Source organism: Carlito syrichta, unplaced genomic scaffold (assembly GCF_000164805.1).
Source record: "Carlito syrichta isolate Samal-C Ts95f unplaced genomic scaffold, Tarsius_syrichta-2.0.1 Scaffold311120, whole genome shotgun sequence".
In the NCBI taxonomy this organism is placed as follows: domain Eukaryota; kingdom Metazoa; phylum Chordata; class Mammalia; order Primates; family Tarsiidae; genus Carlito; species Carlito syrichta.
The window spans coordinates 174,419-192,128 of record NW_007255216.1 but is presented as its reverse complement, the minus strand read 5'-3'; the positions used below and the strand labels follow the sequence as shown (position 1 = coordinate 192,128).

Sequence of the window (17,710 nt, the reverse complement as noted above, 5' to 3'; positions counted from 1 at the left end):
TGAACCATCAAATAGAACATGTAAAATAATGAGCAACCAATTTTTAAACCTAGAAATTTATATTGTAAAATACTGCCTTCATCTATTTTATATAATATTTCATGTTTGGAAAGGGTTGGCTGCCAGACAAATTTGAAAACCACAGGGCAAAGTGGTCTCTTGAGAGTTTTTCTACTCCAAAATCATCCAGCTGCCTTGATATCTGAATTATGTTCTTTTAATTTCTCCTATCAGACCAGAAAAAACTTCTATTAGACATTAGTTTGGTGTGAGAGAGTACAGAAAAGAGAATCAGACAAAGGCTAGAAAATACAACATTTAAGTAACATGAAGGTTCTTGGCTTTGAAAATCTGCTGAGGTCTTCAACTCAAGGAATATAAAATTATGATTTAGCATCATAAAATCAGTCATACACAGATATGAGACAAACAGTAGTTCTCTTACAAAACTGGGAAAGTAGAAAGCTGAAAGACCAAAACCTAAAATTAGCTACCCAAAAGAATAAGAGAAAAAATAATACAGGGAGAGAGTATTCTGGTTTTCCTTTTTATTTAATCAAAGACTGGTGAATAAACATAAATACAGCACAATTATTTCAGATCATTCTTCATATTGTTTACACACAGACCAATGAACGTAATCTGAAAGAAACCTGCAGTCAGCGATGAAATGCACACACAGTTTTTTCTTCCCTCGCTCAAAAAATTGTTTAAACACACAAAACTTAGAATCTCATCAGCATACACTCTCCTGTGACAAATGATTCAGACATAAATAGTGGGTGCAAAGAAACTATATGCTAACATATGAATAACCTTTGTTAATGAAAAACAGAAGCAGCCATAATGATTAAGATACATTCAGTTACTGATAACTAGTGGTGCCCTCGTGGGCATTATCAAAAGAGAAATCGTGCTGCAGAGAAAAGCTATATATACATACACAATGAGAAAATAAACTGCAGATTAACGCATGCATGTTTAATACTGGAAAAATCACAGCCCTCCGAAATTTCTCCATGTTTGTTATAAAAGCCCTCTGCACTCAACTAAAATTAAAATGATCTTTAAAGGATAATACTTGTAAAGTTTAAGTCTTTTCAGCCACAGAAACTGCAATGGAAATAAATGTTCAGAGTCATTTTCAAAACAAAAACAAAAATCTATTCTTCTGATGACATGCATGATTAAAAGATCTATGCAAGATACATTGCTCTACATTCCCAATGACTAGGAAAAAAAACCTCAAGTCAATTTTTAGTTTGCAGATGCTCAAAGGATTTTGTATTCCAGCAGGAGTTCAAATCTTCTGGATCTTTTCACCAACAACTACTGGATTTTCTTTTCTGATTTTCTCAGCAGCATCAGCTTTGTAATTGTAAGAGCAATTGTGCACATCTGAGTAACGGTGTACACCACAGTAAACATTTCCACACCGGCATTCAAACCCTGAAAATGGATTAATATACATACGTACATGAGTTGAAAGAAAAGGTCTTTGGCATAATTAATGCTAAAAAGCATGATGTATTTAGGGCAGCTAAACTTGAGAATCATTCTAAATAAATCTCACAAACTATATACCCTTAAAGTTCATGACCCAACAGCTTCATTTCTTGTTTCTAGGTACAATACAGGCTTGTACTATAGTACGTCTTCGGAGCTCAATTACTTTACCTGTGATATGGCCACAATTACTTCCTATCAAAAGCACGGTTGCTAGACTGAAAATGTGAAACATTTTTCAAATCCGAGTACTGCAACGTGAAAATAAGCCTAATGTCAGATGGCCATCTTAACATTTAATTAAGGAAGATCAAATAATACCTCTGAAAGAACCATTAACAACACAGAATTCATATGAGCTTTCTTAGCTTTCTCTGCTAACTCCAACAGAGACGTGAGCTGTCCCTCGGCTGAGAGATGAAGAGCATGGGACAGAGCCAGGGGGCCAACGCATGAAATCTACTTACTACCAGAGGCAGGTGACTTAGCCTCTTTGAGCCTCAGTTTCTGCAGGTGAAATTCTGTAAGTTATTGTAAGAGTTAAATGAGGAATGAACTAAGTGCTTAACATATGGTGAACATGCAATAAATGCTCCTTAACTTTAGGGAAATGCCCAAAGAACCCAAAATAGAGACATACAGGTGGGGACAGTCTTTATATAATACCGGTCCTGTACCCCCAAATCAGAATTTTATTACCATATAACAAAACTGTTGGAAATGGAGCATAGGAATCAGTATTTTAAACAATGACATTTGACGCTAATCTCCTTTACCACATTTTTCACTTTCAAAACGTATTCTCTAACTTCATAATGAAAAGTGAAGCAAGCACTAGATTAGACAGACTGACTGGATGACAGACTGGAAAACAACCTCAGCCTTCACAGTTCGCCAAGTACTTCAAAGCACTCTCTCCTCAAAGGCAGGAGCCGCACTGCTGCCCTCCCACAGCTTCTGGTCCCCCAACCATACTTGACCAACACTCTCCAAATCAGTCGAAATGCATTTTTAAAAGAAAAGCTATGCATTACTTTAAAATTTAATCTTAATTTTAAACTATTTGATTTAGGCCCTTACCAGTAAGTCCCACTTTCTTCCTGCACATGAAACAGCGATTCTTTTTCTGTTTTGGCTTTTCCAGAGACTTGCTTTGCTCTTCAGAGAGCTGCTGTGCTGTATCTGATACTGAAGCTGACAAAAATAGGAAGGTGGTAAAATTTAATTATTCAGTAAGACTTTGCTATTTGGGTAGCTGTCCCTCATCCCACCCCTATGGATCTGTTAGAGGATAACAGGAATTTATTTAGTCATTGGGTCTGAAAGCTATTCGTATTAAATTACAAAGTTGTTTATAAAATATGACTCTCAGTGTTAAACGTATATATGCACACACGCAGAAAATAACCTAGAATATATAAACTGTATTTTCTAGTTTTTTCAATAATTATGTATTTGACTACTAAAAGGTACATACATAAATATTCCCTGAGTATTCTAAAGGAGTATGCAAGAAAATAGCCATATGTAAACTTCCTAATATAGTCTGGGACCAGAACTATGTAGATTTCTCAAAGAAGGGGGGGCAAAACCAAGATTCTGTGGACTATTAAGTATGTTTAAAGTTTCCAGAAGGGTGGGACACTGCCAAGGGAGGAGGGCACATACCATCACTAGGCGTACCTGATCCTAAACCAGGGGAAGTGAGGACCAGTGGGAGGCCCAAACTTCACCTGTACGTAGACCACTTATGTACCTAATCCTGACTTGTACCCCACATCTTTAAAATAAAATAAAGAGGAAAACAAAAATAAAGTTTCCAAAATGTTTTGTGTAAAAGCATTTGAAGTCTTAGGAATAAGATAAATTGATGCAAAGAAGCTTTAAAATGTTAGAATTAAGATGCTAAATTGATGCACTTATGTACTGAATCCAAAGCCAGATGTATCATTTCAGGTCAAATTATCACTCCTCAATCCTAACTCATGTGCCCCCCCATTACTAACCAAGCTGGTCCCCCTGAATGCTGCCACCAGAAGCAGTCTATAATATGACCTTGCAGACATGACATCTTGCTCTGTGACAGTGAGTGACTTGCCATGCGTCAAATTCTTACCTCTTCAATGTTGTCACCAACCAGTCCTTACCCAGGAATCCCCCACTCTCCCAGTCTATACTGAGAACATGCTATGCACTTTTGCTCACAGCTCTTACAACGTATGTCAAAGGGCTTCCCCTTGTCCTTGTTCAATCTAGGGCTTTTTTAAAGGCCAAGATTAAATACCGCTTCTTCATTTCAGTTCTCTGCAGTGCCTTGATTACCCTAACACCCCCACCAGATCCTAGGTGCCTCAGTAAGCCCCCTCTTCAATCTATGCTTCCCACACTGCACCCACTCATCTGCCCTGGGTGGATATCAAATGATGTCCCCCTCATGTTTAAAATTCTTTCATGGCTCCCCACTAGCCCCAGGATAAAGCCCTGAGGTGTTTTATGATTTCTTCATTCTCTTTGTTCCAGCCTTCTCTCAATAGTCCTCCATGCTTCAGCCATACTGAAGCACTTGCAGATTCCCTGAACATACCAAACTCCCTTACCTTTGGGGCTCCTGTACAAGTTGTCCTTTCTATGTGGAATACTCTTTCCACGCCCCTCTTGTCCCTCTCTTTACATGGCCAATTCTAATTTTTCTTTCCTTTTTCAGCTTACATAGTCAGCTCTTCCTCCACAACATCCCAACACAACTCTGGGATGGGAAACCCTGCTATACCTACCCCACAGCACTTTTCATAATATTATAATTGCCTGTTTAACTGAGTTCTTTGAGAGCAGGACCCTGTCCTATTTATCCCTGTTACCAGTGCCTATCCCAGTGCCTCCTACCACATAGCAGGAGCTCAATAAACAAACATCCGTTGGAGAGACTTACTGAGTTACTTACCTACTATATTTATGTGCTATGTTCCCATAACTACACTGTAAGCCTTCTGGACAGAGGGCTGGTACACTCTTCCCTGTTGCAACCTCCAGCACCTCTCAAGGTGAACTACATGTCACAGTACATGCTGAAACATTTGCTATAATGAATTCTAACCTGCTTATATTAACACATTATCTCATATTTTAACAAAAGATGACAAAAGGCAAAACACTACAAACTAACAAGCAAATATGCACCAGTGAAGAATTATGCCTGGCTACCCCACCTGGACATGCTGGAGCTAGACAAGGACAGTTCTAGTAATAGATTGCAAACATTTTTATTTTTGAAGAAGAATCTCATAAAAATCTTTTATTTTCAATAAATAAATATCACTAGAATGTGAGCTCCAAAGAGGGCAGGGGCTGAATGACTTGTTTAGTATTTTATATCCCCAGCCCCTGGAACACACTGAGTAAAGTTCAGCCCTGTGTACAGAGCTCAAAAATATTTTAATTTGCAATCAGAAATGAACCTATTATACCAGGGGTACCAAAAAAATGTACACACATTTTAAGAGAGGTTATCTATATATTACTTTTAGTTCGCCGTGATCAGAAGTGTCTAGACACAGATGGTTAACTACTCTGAGCAACTCTTGTAATTGTAGAAGTCAAACATGACTTGTAGTCATCTACAATTTTAATATAGTTTTTCCTTTCTTAAAATGTGTATACATTTTTTTGGCATCCTCTGTTATTTAATGTCTTTGAAACCTATAAGACATATATCTAATCTGCTCTCCAAAAACAGTCTAAATTAGCCTAAAAGCTAATACAGGTAATGCTTTAATGGTAGCAACACTATCACAATATTTTATTTTATTTATTTATTTTTTGAGTTGGAGTCTCACTCTGTCGCCCAGACTGGAGTGTAGTGGCCGCCCCCGGCCACCGCAGCCTCGCCTGCTGGGCTCTGGCGATCCTTCCGCCTCAGCCTTCCAAGTAGCTGGAATTACAGGCATGCGCTACCACGCCCGGCTGATTTTTTGATTTATTGTAGAGATGAGGTCTCGCCGCCCAGGCAGGTCTTGACCCCGTGGGCTCAGACAATCCACTCACCTCAGCCTCCCAAAGGCGTGGGATTACAGGCTGAGCCACCAAGCCCGGCTACAATATTTTATTTTTTAATGAAACTGGTTTAACTACTGAGACACAAACTGTGAATGAGATTTGGAAACAGAGAAGAGTGAAAATACATTGATCTGCTATGCATACAAGACATTTTACAGTATTAACCTTAAAGACCTGCCTAAAGCGAATGGTTTCTTTTTAACAGAGGCAAATGCACAATCTTTAAAGTTAAGGTCTGTAAGCTATCTAAAAGCTTATAAGCTATCACTCAAATCTCTTACCAATACATGTCAATTACATATCCATGAGACTAAGGCAATCTCAGCTTATCTAAAACTAGTGGCTGATAGCTTGAATCTAGATACTCGCCAAATGAATTCATAGGCAAGATAATATAGTACTTTGTAAAAGTCTATGGTTCCCAGAAATTATCCTGTTTCCTCACAATTTTTATGTGAGATATAAGACCAAAGAATGGCTTATCAAATTCTAGCTATGTAAAAGGAAATAATTCAGTCTTTTAAAGGGCTGTATAGTGGCCTAAAGGCCAGAAGGCCATAATCTTATTGAACCTAAACCCAAAATAGGATCAGTTTCTTCAGAACTAGGTATTCTGAAATGAGAAGTAGAAACAGACTGCCTGCTTATTAATGATTAAGAATAGGTGAATGCCTATGTTGTATCCACCAGTCCTAGAGGTTTATTTAGGAGTCCTACATAGGCTGTGAAATGAGCTATACAGCACTTGCTAACTAATTTTCGAATGGAAATCCCAACTAGACAATGTATAATGGCCACTACTGTTAAGAGATAACAAAAAGTATGTGGCAGGTAAAATTAGTTTTTGCTACCCACATGGAGGATCACATTTAAGAGGAGCAAGGCCCTCTGCTCTGGGTCCTGTAAATGAAAAGGAAAAAAAAGAAAAAGCGCAGAAATATAACAATGAGTACATAAACCTATTTAGCACTGCCTCTCTTTGGAAGACATTCATACACATAGTGAAAAATAAGATGACATTAATAGGCAGTTCCCAAATATTATCTTAAGTAAATTGGGCTTGGCAGCAGATAACTATGTAATATAATACATATCCTTTTCTTAAATATCATAAGTTATCTCATTCAGGAGTTAGACTAATCACTTTGAGGTTGGTGACTATTTCTGCTCACAGGGATCAGTAGGTATTTACTTTTACAATGAGCTGTTGGGATAAAATTCATTTCCCTCTCTGGGCCTCATTTTCTTAAATCAAAATGAAGGCTTGAACCAAATGAACTTTAAGCTCCCCTAGCTCGAAAATTTTAAATATTCAAGAGAAAAACAGGCCTGTATTAGCAGTAGATCCAAGAGAAATATGAGTCATATATTTAACTGTATGTTTTTCAGTAGCTACATTAAAAATTAAAAACAGGTAAAATTAATATACTATTTCAAAATGTAATCAGGATAAAAAGTATTAACTGAGCTTTTTACATTCTGGGTATTAAGTCTCTAAAACCTAGTGTACATGTTACACTTACAGGTAACTAATATGTAAATATGTACTGAAAAGCTCGATTTGGAGTAGCTGCATTTCAAGAACGCCACCACAGTGGACTAAGCAGCTCTACTGGTATGATCAGTTTGTTCACAGTATCTGGGGGCAAAAAACTGTTGCATTCATCTTCATAAAATACACATTTGTGTCATCTTAAAAAAAACAAACCAAACCAAAAAATGCTTCAAAATGACTTTCTTCCCTTCCCACTGATTCCCAAATACCTTAGTGACTTTCCATTTTCTGGCTGCCTACAACCTTTCTAGCTTTAGTACCAACATGTACTTGCCGGCCACTGCAACTAGTCTTCTCGCTGTTTCCCAAACTGCATGCTTTCCTACCTGTGTGCTTTTACCCTCACAATTTCTCCCCCAGCAAAAACCCTTTTCACTGTGTTGGAGTGGGAGAGATGGGGAGATATAATTCACACAGCATAACATTCACCCTTTAAAGTATACAATTCAGTGGTTTTTACTATAGTCACAAGGTTGTGAAAACATCACCACTGATTCTAGAACATTTTAGCAACTTCAAAGCACAACCCTGTACCCATTAGCAATTACTCCCCACTTTCCCCAGCTCCTGGCAGGGACTAATCTTTTTTTTTTTTTTTAAATCATTGGTTTATTCTAGGCATTCCATACAGATGGAATCACACATGAGGCCTTTTGTACCTGACTTTTATTTCCACTCATGCTGTCGCACGTATTAGAATTTCCTTCATTTTTGTGGTTGAATAATATTCTGATATACAGACATACCACACTTTGTTTATCCAATCATCTACTACTAGCCATTGGGCTGTTTCCATTTTTTGTTATTATGAATAATGCTGCTGTGAACATTCATGCACAAACTTTTATGGAGTCGTATGTTTTCAATTCTTTTGGGAACTAGGAGTAAAATAATTTTTTAGGAACTGCGAGACTATTTCCAAAGTTCCTGTACCATTTAACATCCCCACCAACAAGGTATGAAGCTTCCAATTTCTCTACATCCTTGACAACACTTGTTCTTGTTATTCATTTAGCCATCCTAGTGGGTGTGAAGTGGTATCTCATTATGGTTATGACTTCCATTTCCGTAATGACTAACATTGAGCATCTTTTCAAGTGTTTATTGGCAACTTGGATATCTTCTTTGGAGAATGTCTATTCAAATCCTTTGCTTATTTTTTAATTGGGTTGTCTTTTTATTGTTGACTTATAATCACATCTTTATATATTCTTATCAGATATGTAATTTATAAGTATCTTCTCCCATTCTGTGAGCTGTTTTCCCACTATCTTAGTAATATCCTTTGAAGCAAAACACTTTTCATTTTGATGCAGTTCAATTTACCTATTTTTTCTTCGGATGCTTGTGTCATATCTAAGAAATCACTGCCTAAACCACGGCCACAAAAATTTATACATGTTTTAGGAGTTTTACAGTTTTAGCTCTTATATTTATTTTGGGTCTTTGATATATTGGGTAAGTTTTTGCACAAGGTAAGAGGGAGGAGTCCGATTCATTCTTCTGAGTTTAGATATGAGGCTGTCCCAGCATCATTTGTTAAAAAGATTATTTTTTTCCCATGGAATGATCTTGGCACCTTGTTGAAAATCAATTGCCCATAAATATAAATATAAATATTTCTGGACTCTTAATTTTATTTCACTAATCTATAAGACTATCTTTTTTTTACTCTTTTGAGTTGGAGTCTCACTCTATGGCCCAGGCTGGAGTACAGGGGCACACTCACGGCCACGCAGCCTCAACCTGCTGGGTTCAGGCGATCCTTCCACCTCAGCCTTCCAAGTAGCTGGAACTACAGGCACACACTACCACACCCAGCTAATTTTTTATTTATTGTAGAGACAAGGTCTCGCCAAGTTGCTCGGGCTGGTCTTGAACCAGTGGGCTCAGACAAACTCGCCTCGGCCTCCCAAAGTGCTAGGATTACAGGCTGAGCCACCAAGCCCAGCCTATAAGACTATTTTCATGCCAGTACCACAGAGTCTTAATCATTGTAGTTTGTATTAAATCTTGAACCTGGGAAATATTAGTCCTCTAACCTTGTTCTTTTTCAAGATTGTTTTGGCTACTCTCACCTAATCTTCAAAATCAGAAGAAATTCCTGATTTTTTAAAACCCATACACAGTTTTCCTAAGCAGTCCAAATGGATGGTCCTTCTTTAATTGCTTTGAGACTATGATCTGACAATTCAACTTTGTATGAAGTTAGCAACCTCCAGAGTTGGGAAGAGCCTGAGAATTCTACTCCATCCTGCCACTTAGTGCAACATTCCCCTCAACACTGTCCCTAACAGTAACCCAGCTTTCCTAGAATGCTTGTGATGGAGAGCTAACCACCCTAACACATGCCATCCAAGTGTTGGAAAGCCTCAAAACCCTCTCTTATTCTGAGCAGCCTGAAACTCCCAAATTGCTTTAGCATTATATAGAATACGAATATCCTTTGCAGTATACAAAGCTCATTTTACTTCCATTATCTCAATATCTTTTATACCCTATAAAGGGGACATGCTTACCATCCTTCTTTAGAGGTAATAAAAATAAGGCTCAGAGAAGTTAAGTGGGCGTGTCAAGATATGAAACAGAATTTACGAATCCAAATTCCTCCTACTATAACATAAGATCTGAGGGACTGAGAGGTTAATCAAATTCAAAAATAATTGTTTAGTATTGCAGCCAATCAAGTATTATAGCTTTAGACTGCATCAAAATGCTTAAAAGTATTTTTTTTTAAACCTATCTTTTGTGAACTGGAAACCTGACTTACATTCATAAATGACAATACATATAATACTGCTTTTTTTTTGAGTTGGAGTCTCACTCTGTCGCCCAGACTGGAATGCAGTGGTACGCTCATGGCCACCCCAGTGTCGACCTGCTGGACTCTGGCAATCATTTCGCCTCAGCCTTCCAAGTAGCTAGTACTATAGGTGCATGCCACCACACCTGGCTAATTTTTTGATTTACTGTAGAGACAAGGTCTCACCATGTTGCCCAGGCTGGCCTCGAACCCATGGGCTCAGGCAATCCTCTCACCTTGGCCTCCCAAAGTGCTGGGTTCACAGGGTTGAGCCTGTGAAAACTGCACCTGGCCTGTTTTTTTTAAACAAAAAGTATAACTAAAAGAGAAATATGCTGCAATATGCTAAATTCTTCAGTGCCATGAGGCCAAGGGGAGAGACATCCTACCCAACTGGTGGTAGCATATAATAATTTTAAACAGAATACCTGTAGAGAAAAAGGTTCTGAAAACTCAAATAAATAATGTTATAAAATTCTGGCTTAGACACACAGCTGCTACTCATATACTCGCCTCCATCTGGAATGACTTTCTTTTCTAAATAAATTCCCCTTGAGGGAGGCATACAGAATGACAAGGAAAAAACAGGCACCTGGGTAGCCTGCCAAACAAGCTGATCCTACCCAGGAACTGAAGGGGGTTGGATGTGTCAACAGGAACACACAAATCCACAGCCCAGTCCAACAAGCACAGTTGTCTAGTGGAAAGAACAGTGGCCTACAATTAGGTGCATGTGTTCCAATTCCAGCTCACATGACCATATGACTTTTTCTTTCTCTTTTCACCCATCTATTAAACAATTTTTTTTTTTTTTTGAGTTGGAGTCTCACTCTGTCGCCCAGACTGGAGTGCAGTAGCCGCTCCCGGCCACTGCAGCCTCGACCTGCTGGGCTCCGGCAATCCTTCCGCCTCGGCCTTCCGAGTAGCTGGAACTACAGGCGCGCGCTACCACACCCGGCTAATTTTTTATTTTCAAAAGTTTTTGCTGGGTGCAGTGACTCACACCTGTAATCCCAGCACTTTGGGAGGCCGAGGTGAGAGGAATGACCGAGCCCACGGGTTTGAGACCAGCCTGGGCAACATGGTGAGACCTTGTCTCTACAATAAATCAAAATTAGCTGGGTATGGTGGCGCATGCCTACAGTTCCAGCTACTTGTAAGGCTGAAGTGGAAGGTCACCTAAACCCAGCAGGTCGAGGCTGCGGTGGCTGTGAGCGTGCCATGGCACTCCAGCCTGGGAAACAGAGTAAGACTCGGACTCAAAAAAAAGAAAATAATAAAGTTCTTTATTTCTATTAAACAAAGAAACCATAAGTGCATGTAAGTATATGTGAGTATGTGTATGTATAGTGTGTATACACACACACACACACACACACACACATATAGACATGCACACAAACATAAGTTTATATGTGTTTATAATAAAAGTATGTATTCCATATAATGCTTTAAGTTAAAACATTAAAAATTAGGTTAAGAGATTTTACATACTGAAAACTAATACTCTCTTAAACTCAGATGAAACTTACACTTGATTCCTCAAAAATTTTACTATGGTGAAATTATGAATGCAAAGTTTTTTTATTTTTTGAGTCAAGGTCTCACTCCGTCGCCCAGGCTGGAGTTCAGTGGCATGCTTACGGTCATCCCAGCATCGACCTGCTGGGCTCTGGCGATCCTTCCGCCTCAGGCTTCCAAGTAGCTGGAACCACAGGTGCAAGCCACCACGACCAGCTGATTTTTAAATTTATTTTAGAGATGGGGTCTCACCAAGTTGCCTAGGCTGGTCTCGAATCCGTGGGCTCAGGCAATCCTCTCGCCTCGGCCTCCCAAAGTGCTGGGATTACAAGCTTGAGCCACCATGCTTGGCTTTTTTTTTTTTAGAGTTGGAATCTCACTCTGTTACCCAGGCTGAAGCGCAATGGCATGTTCACGGCCACTGAAGCCTCGACCTGCTGGGCTCAGGCGATTCTTCTGCCTCAGTCTTCTAAGTAGCTGGAGCCACAGGTGTGCGCCACCACGCCCGGCTAATTTTTTGGTATTTTATTGTAGAGATGAGGTCTCACCAAGTTGTCCAGGCTGGTCTCGAACCCCGGGCTCTGGCAATCCACTTCCTTCGGCCTCCCAAAGTGCTGGGATTACAGTTATGAGCCACCACACCCAGTTCAGAATGCTAAATTTTTGAAAGGTATTTAAAAGTTTATGCTGTCAGGTGTGGGGCTCATGCCAGCACTGTGGGAGGCCAAAGCAGGAGGATAACTTGAGGTCAGGAGTTCAAGACCAGCCTGGGCAACACAGTAAGAAAAAATAAAAAATTAGCCAAGCATAGTGTTGCTTGCCTGTAATCCTAGCTACACAGGAGGCTGAGGTAGAGGACTCCCTTGAACCCAGGAGAAGTTCAGGGTTACAGTGAGCTACGATCATGTCACTGTATTCTAGCCTGGGTGACAGAATGAGATCCTGTTTCAAAAATATAACAAAATAAAAAATAAAAGTTAATATTGATTTAAATCATACATGAAAAACAGAGTCTATACAATTTCTCCTAATATGGTACTATGACCGCCTTTGAATTAATGTATGTACTGAGGCTGGGTGGAGAAAATCAGATTGTTCTCCATACACCACAAATGGTATAAAATCTTCTATTATGCTGGGCTTGGTGGCTCAGTCTGTAATCCCGTGCCTTTGGGAGGCTGAGGTGAGTGGATTGCCTGAGCTCGCGGGTTCGAGACCTGCCTGGGCACCGAGACCTCATCTCTACAATAAATCAAAAAATCAGCCGGGTGTGGTAGCACATGCCTGTAATGTCGGCTACTTGGAAGGCTGAGGTAGAAGGATCGCTAGAGCACAGCAGGTCGAGGCTGCGGTGGCCAGGAGCGGCCACTGCACTCCAGTCTGGGTGACAGAGTGAGACTCCAACTCAAACAAACAAACAAAAACTCCTATTACGATAATTCGCCAACCTACAATCTTTATTCTTTATCAAACTTACACAACAATTGCTATTGCATTCATAAAGCTTTCTACACTTTTATTTCACTGCCAACATTCTAAAATGTGTCTTCTCATAAGACATAACATCTTCATGATTAGCAGCCTGTTTTCCTCCTTAATTTATCTCAAAATTGCTAAGCAACCCTTGCTTCTTGAAATTTACCTTTGGCATCTATGACCTGAAACTAACCAGATCTAAATGATTTCTTCCTCTGCTCTTTTCCTAACTCTTCGTCCTGCTTGGTCCTTTGTTTTTTTGTTTTTGCACTATGCAACCCCCTTCAGTGCTCACAGCCCATGGGTTAAGGAGGCTGGGCCATGGTTCGAGGCTGTAGTTTACTCTGGCATGGGTACACTATGAGAGGCCCACAGAGAAGAGCCTGCCATAAATCCATTACCATGCTCGGTCCTTTGTTTTTAAACTCACTTTTCAACCTATGCCAAGGACTTCTAAATCTCAGGCATAATACCCATCACTCTATACATTTAAATGCCTATCATCTACCTACAACCTCCAAATGAGTTCCTTCAGTTTTGAAATTTGATCATTTCCAATTCGCTGTATCTAACACTTTGTTAGTCATATTACCTTATTCAGCTTCCTGTCTAAAAATCAATCACACCACTGCCACTATGATAAAAACTGAAAGCTTAGACACCATTTTTGTCTTATTTCCCATGTCTAGAGAATAAGTAACTCTTGGGATTTTTTTCCTGCTTTTAAAATGTCCCTTATTTTTGCCCTTCATTGAATTTTTCTTTTTCATGGTTCACTTAAAATATTTATAAATTTATAATAATATCCTAGGTGGGCTAGAATATTTCTGTTGGACTTATAGTACAGTATATTCTTCTGCTATAGCAAAATGTACACAAATAGGCAAACTTGTCAAGTAAATGAGCATGAAATCAAAGCATATGGAACTGGCTATCTTATCTAAATATTAACTAACTATTGAACAATTGATTCAGATGAGGTCTCGCACTGTTACACAAGCTGAAGTGTAGTGGTGCAAAGATATCTCACCACAGCCTAGAATTCCTGACTTCAAGCAATCTTCCTGCCTCAATCTTCTAAAGCTGGGACTACAGGTGCAAGCCACTGCGTCTGACCTAAACTTACATTTAGCAAATTTGAAATGAGACTGCCAGATGCATCTGTCACCACCATGGGAACATCATGCACAATGGAAAGTTTCACAGCTCAAGATATCTTCTCTCTTTCAATCATGTCAGAGGCAGAATGATACCCTGCCCATTCTTGGGTTTATCGTTCCAGAGTGTCCTTCCATGGCTAACACATTGTGTCCATATACAGCTAGAATATAACTAATTAAGCACAGCTTACTTAGCCTCCAAAATGACCTCTTCTGCATGACCTGCTCCACTAAGCAAGCCTTCATACAAATGTCTTAAGTCTTCCATGATCACTCTGAGCCACTTAATAGGGATATGAAAAGCACGGGCAAGAACATGATACCAGGTGTAAAAACCAGAAACTGAATGTGGGAATGTGGGAACGCACTGTTAAGTCGCACGTGTGAAAGGAGGGGCGACCGTCAGTCAAGCTGTACAGTCTCTCAGATAATTGGAGTCAAAAAATAAGATTCTCCTCAAACCAGCAGTCCCAGTTTGTCTGGAAAGAAAATAATTTTTAGACTAAACTGGCCAACATAACAAAAGAAAATAGCCTAACAATGCCACATGACCATTTAATTACATTTTTCATACTAAACAAATTTTGAAATTTCAAAGTTTATGCTGATGATAAAATTATATGTAACTGGAGCTGGGCGCGGTGGCTCATATCTGAAATCCCATCACTTTGGGAGGCCAAGGCGGGAGGATTGTCTGAGCCCAAGAATTTGAGACCAGGCTGGGCAACATTATGAGACCTCATCTCTACAAATAATCAAAACATTAGCCAGGCATGGTGGTATGCACCTGTAGTCCCAGCGACTGGGGAGGCTGAGGCAGGGGCACCACCTGAGGCCGGGAGGTGACAGTGAGTCATGATTGTGCCTCAAAATAAAATTTTTAAAAATGGCCCCCAAAATGACAGATAACAAATCAAATATTTGAGCATATAAGCTATTCATATTCATAGAGAAAATAAATAGCAAGGTATGCATTTTAAGCAGTCAATTGTTTTATGCATGTGCCGGGATTGAGTCTGACTTACAATACTCAAATGTTAAATAAATTACAAAATACATGTTAGTTCATATGCAAACCTTGAAGATCTTCTGTTTCAGGTATTGCTTTGTCCACAGATGTACTGTCCAATTGGGAAGATGCTACAGATTCTGATAAAAGTGACTGATTTGATACAGGGCTAGAAAAGCAAAATATTTCATTTTAATAGATGATTTCCCCACATGAATATTAACTAAAATGACATAAGAGCTCAACATTTCTACGTAGATCATTAAGATAACAACAGAGACACTTTTTCCTTATAACTAAAACATAATCATTTTATGTTTATGTGTAATCTTTGAAACTAGAGACCGATTTGTACCAGAACTTTATTGCCTTAGAAACATGGCAATGCCATATATGTCTTTTGTGTATTTCAAGTACTACATGAATTCACAAAACGAAAACTAGCATGATAAAGACACACTTAAGGAAGCCTAATGCAAAGCTGCAAATGGTATTCTGGCACAGCAAAACTGAACATCTCCTATCATAAACTGGAAGAAAGGAACCACAGTGTAGAAACTTAATATATTGTTCTTAACAGCAGAATAAAAATGAAACATATATTTCTGTATGAAGATTTCTAAATAATGTGAATTCAGAGACAAAAAGAAAAATATATTACAATACAAATATGAGCACTACATCGTGATATTAAACAGAGAACCTCTGACAAGACTTTATTTTTTAAAATATAAGGTAGTAACATTTAAAGAACTAACTTAATATGCTTCAAAAAAACTTCAGGGGTGGGTCAGGATATATTATGAGAAAGAATTTTAAAAAGATGTCTGAAAAGTAAACCTAAGACTTATACTCCCTAGTGTAAAAACAAGCGTTTTCTAACCAGTAATAAGCAGACAAATATCATTTTAGGCCAGTTAATTCTAAAGTGGCTTTACATAGTTTTCCTTAACAGAACTGATCAATAGAATAAAATCTTTATTAGCATTCCAATTACAATTCAGAGACTATGTCTTACCTTGGCTGCATAGATGAAGATGTAGAGTCTAATGTTGACTGAGCTTCTGGGACACTGCCATCTGTGCACTGAACTGGTAATGATTCAGACAGACTACTGACAGAAGCTGCTGTAACAGGACCACATATTATATTAGTGATTCTACACTCCAGGCAGTCTAAAAAAAAAATCAAGATCAATTTTCCACAAAATACAGTATATAGATTCTGTTTTACTATATAATACGTCAATTCATTATTTTCAGCTTTAGTTTTCTCAACAGTTGGTCAATGAAAAATGTTACTTTTAATCAAGAAGAGAACCATATACAAATTGTATAAACTAATAAACCAAACTCCTATTTCTCAGGACTGAATATCATCCAAACCCAAATCCTTTAATTCAAAAAGATCTTCTAAGTACTAGTATATAAATGAGATATTTAAAATAAGATAATTTAGCAGTGAGGCAAGACATAGGTTCAGAATTAAAATCTGTGCTCAGTACATTAGGTTATAAACATGGATGATTTAATTTTTAAAACCACAATTTATATTCATTTAATCTTAGCCTTAAGAAAATTTGGGTAAGTTTTGGTCAAATGCTTATAGTTTTTGACTTGAATATGAAACTGAAAAGAAAGACCTCATACAAAATTTTAAATGAACTAATAGTCTGAGCTTTCATTAATCATAAAAATCTATGCATTTAGGCATTAGCTTACATGAGAACTGTTCTAAATGAATACTTTTAACACTTTCCTTTTGTAAAGCTTAAACTCAGAATTCTCATGATCTTTCTTAACACAACTACTGAAACAAAAGACCACCTCAATTCCAGGAAAATCCTTTGACACACACAAAAAATAAAAAAAAAAACCCATGAACTAGGCTTGAACATCCCTTACATTCATTACACCCCTCTTTCCTAATGGAGTAAAACTTTCTTTATAGTCAGCTGTGTTCATCAATAATCTACTCTTTCCTTCAACAACTGCCTTCACTGCAAGTCACCCCAGATAAAGAAACCAAGTGAAGTAAAGCCCTCACTCCCTTATCTAACTTTCCAAGATAGCTATATCCACTTTAAGTGTTCCTCTATTTTAATAAGAAAATCAAGTTCTACAGCCACAGCAATAAGACTATGGTTTCCTCAGTAAGTGACAATACTCTTATTTCTGTCCTCACCACTGACCCTAATCAAACTGTTTGCAAGAGAAATTTGAAGAGAGATTTGCAAGTACAGTGTGAGCACAAAAAAGGTACTGGGTACACTGGACTAACTAAGTGTATTTCAATCATGAGTACTGCTGTGTTTTACAGAAATACTTACCAGGTGGGCTTATTCTACCACTACTACTATTCTGTCTTTGAAGATGTTCTTTATAGCACACTGAACACATGCCATTTGTACGAGGGTTTCCATAAAATCCGCAGCCAGTGGAACAAAGCATAGGCACTTGGCTGTGATTAGTTTCTTGAGCCATGTTCCTCTGTTGCACACCTGAAATTTATATAGAATTAGCAAGGAACTCAGACATAAAACCTCAATCATATACTATCCAAATCTCCTTTAAATAATAAAGGAAATAAAACGCATATACATCTCCACCAAACCATTTCTATATAAA

The 17,710-nt window shown here is 38.4% G+C and overlaps 1 protein-coding gene across 5 annotated transcripts in view; it reads right to left on the bottom strand.

Moving 5' to 3' along the window:
* Positions 1-531: 531 nt before the first annotated feature.
* ZFAND6 (zinc finger AN1-type containing 6) overlaps positions 532-17,710 on the bottom strand; it is a 66,423-nt gene continuing 49,244 nt past the window's right edge. For 2 of the 5 annotated variants that reach the window (XM_021717793.1, XM_008068504.2), the window contains 5 exons: positions 17,413-17,583; positions 16,102-16,210; positions 15,152-15,252; positions 2,587-2,700; positions 532-1,449 (listed from right to left, as the gene is read on the bottom strand). In XM_021717793.1, coding sequence (XP_021573468.1) covers positions 1,301-1,449; positions 2,587-2,700; positions 15,152-15,252; positions 16,102-16,210; positions 17,413-17,566 — 627 coding nt within the window. In that variant the 5' untranslated portion in view covers positions 17,567-17,583 and the 3' untranslated portion in view covers positions 532-1,300. Of the gene's footprint in view, positions 1,450-2,586; positions 2,701-6,414; positions 6,460-15,151; positions 15,253-16,101; positions 16,211-17,412; positions 17,584-17,710 lie in introns of all 5 variants that reach the window. The other 3 variants (XM_021717792.1, XM_008068505.2, XM_021717794.1) reach the window with 3 other exon arrangements.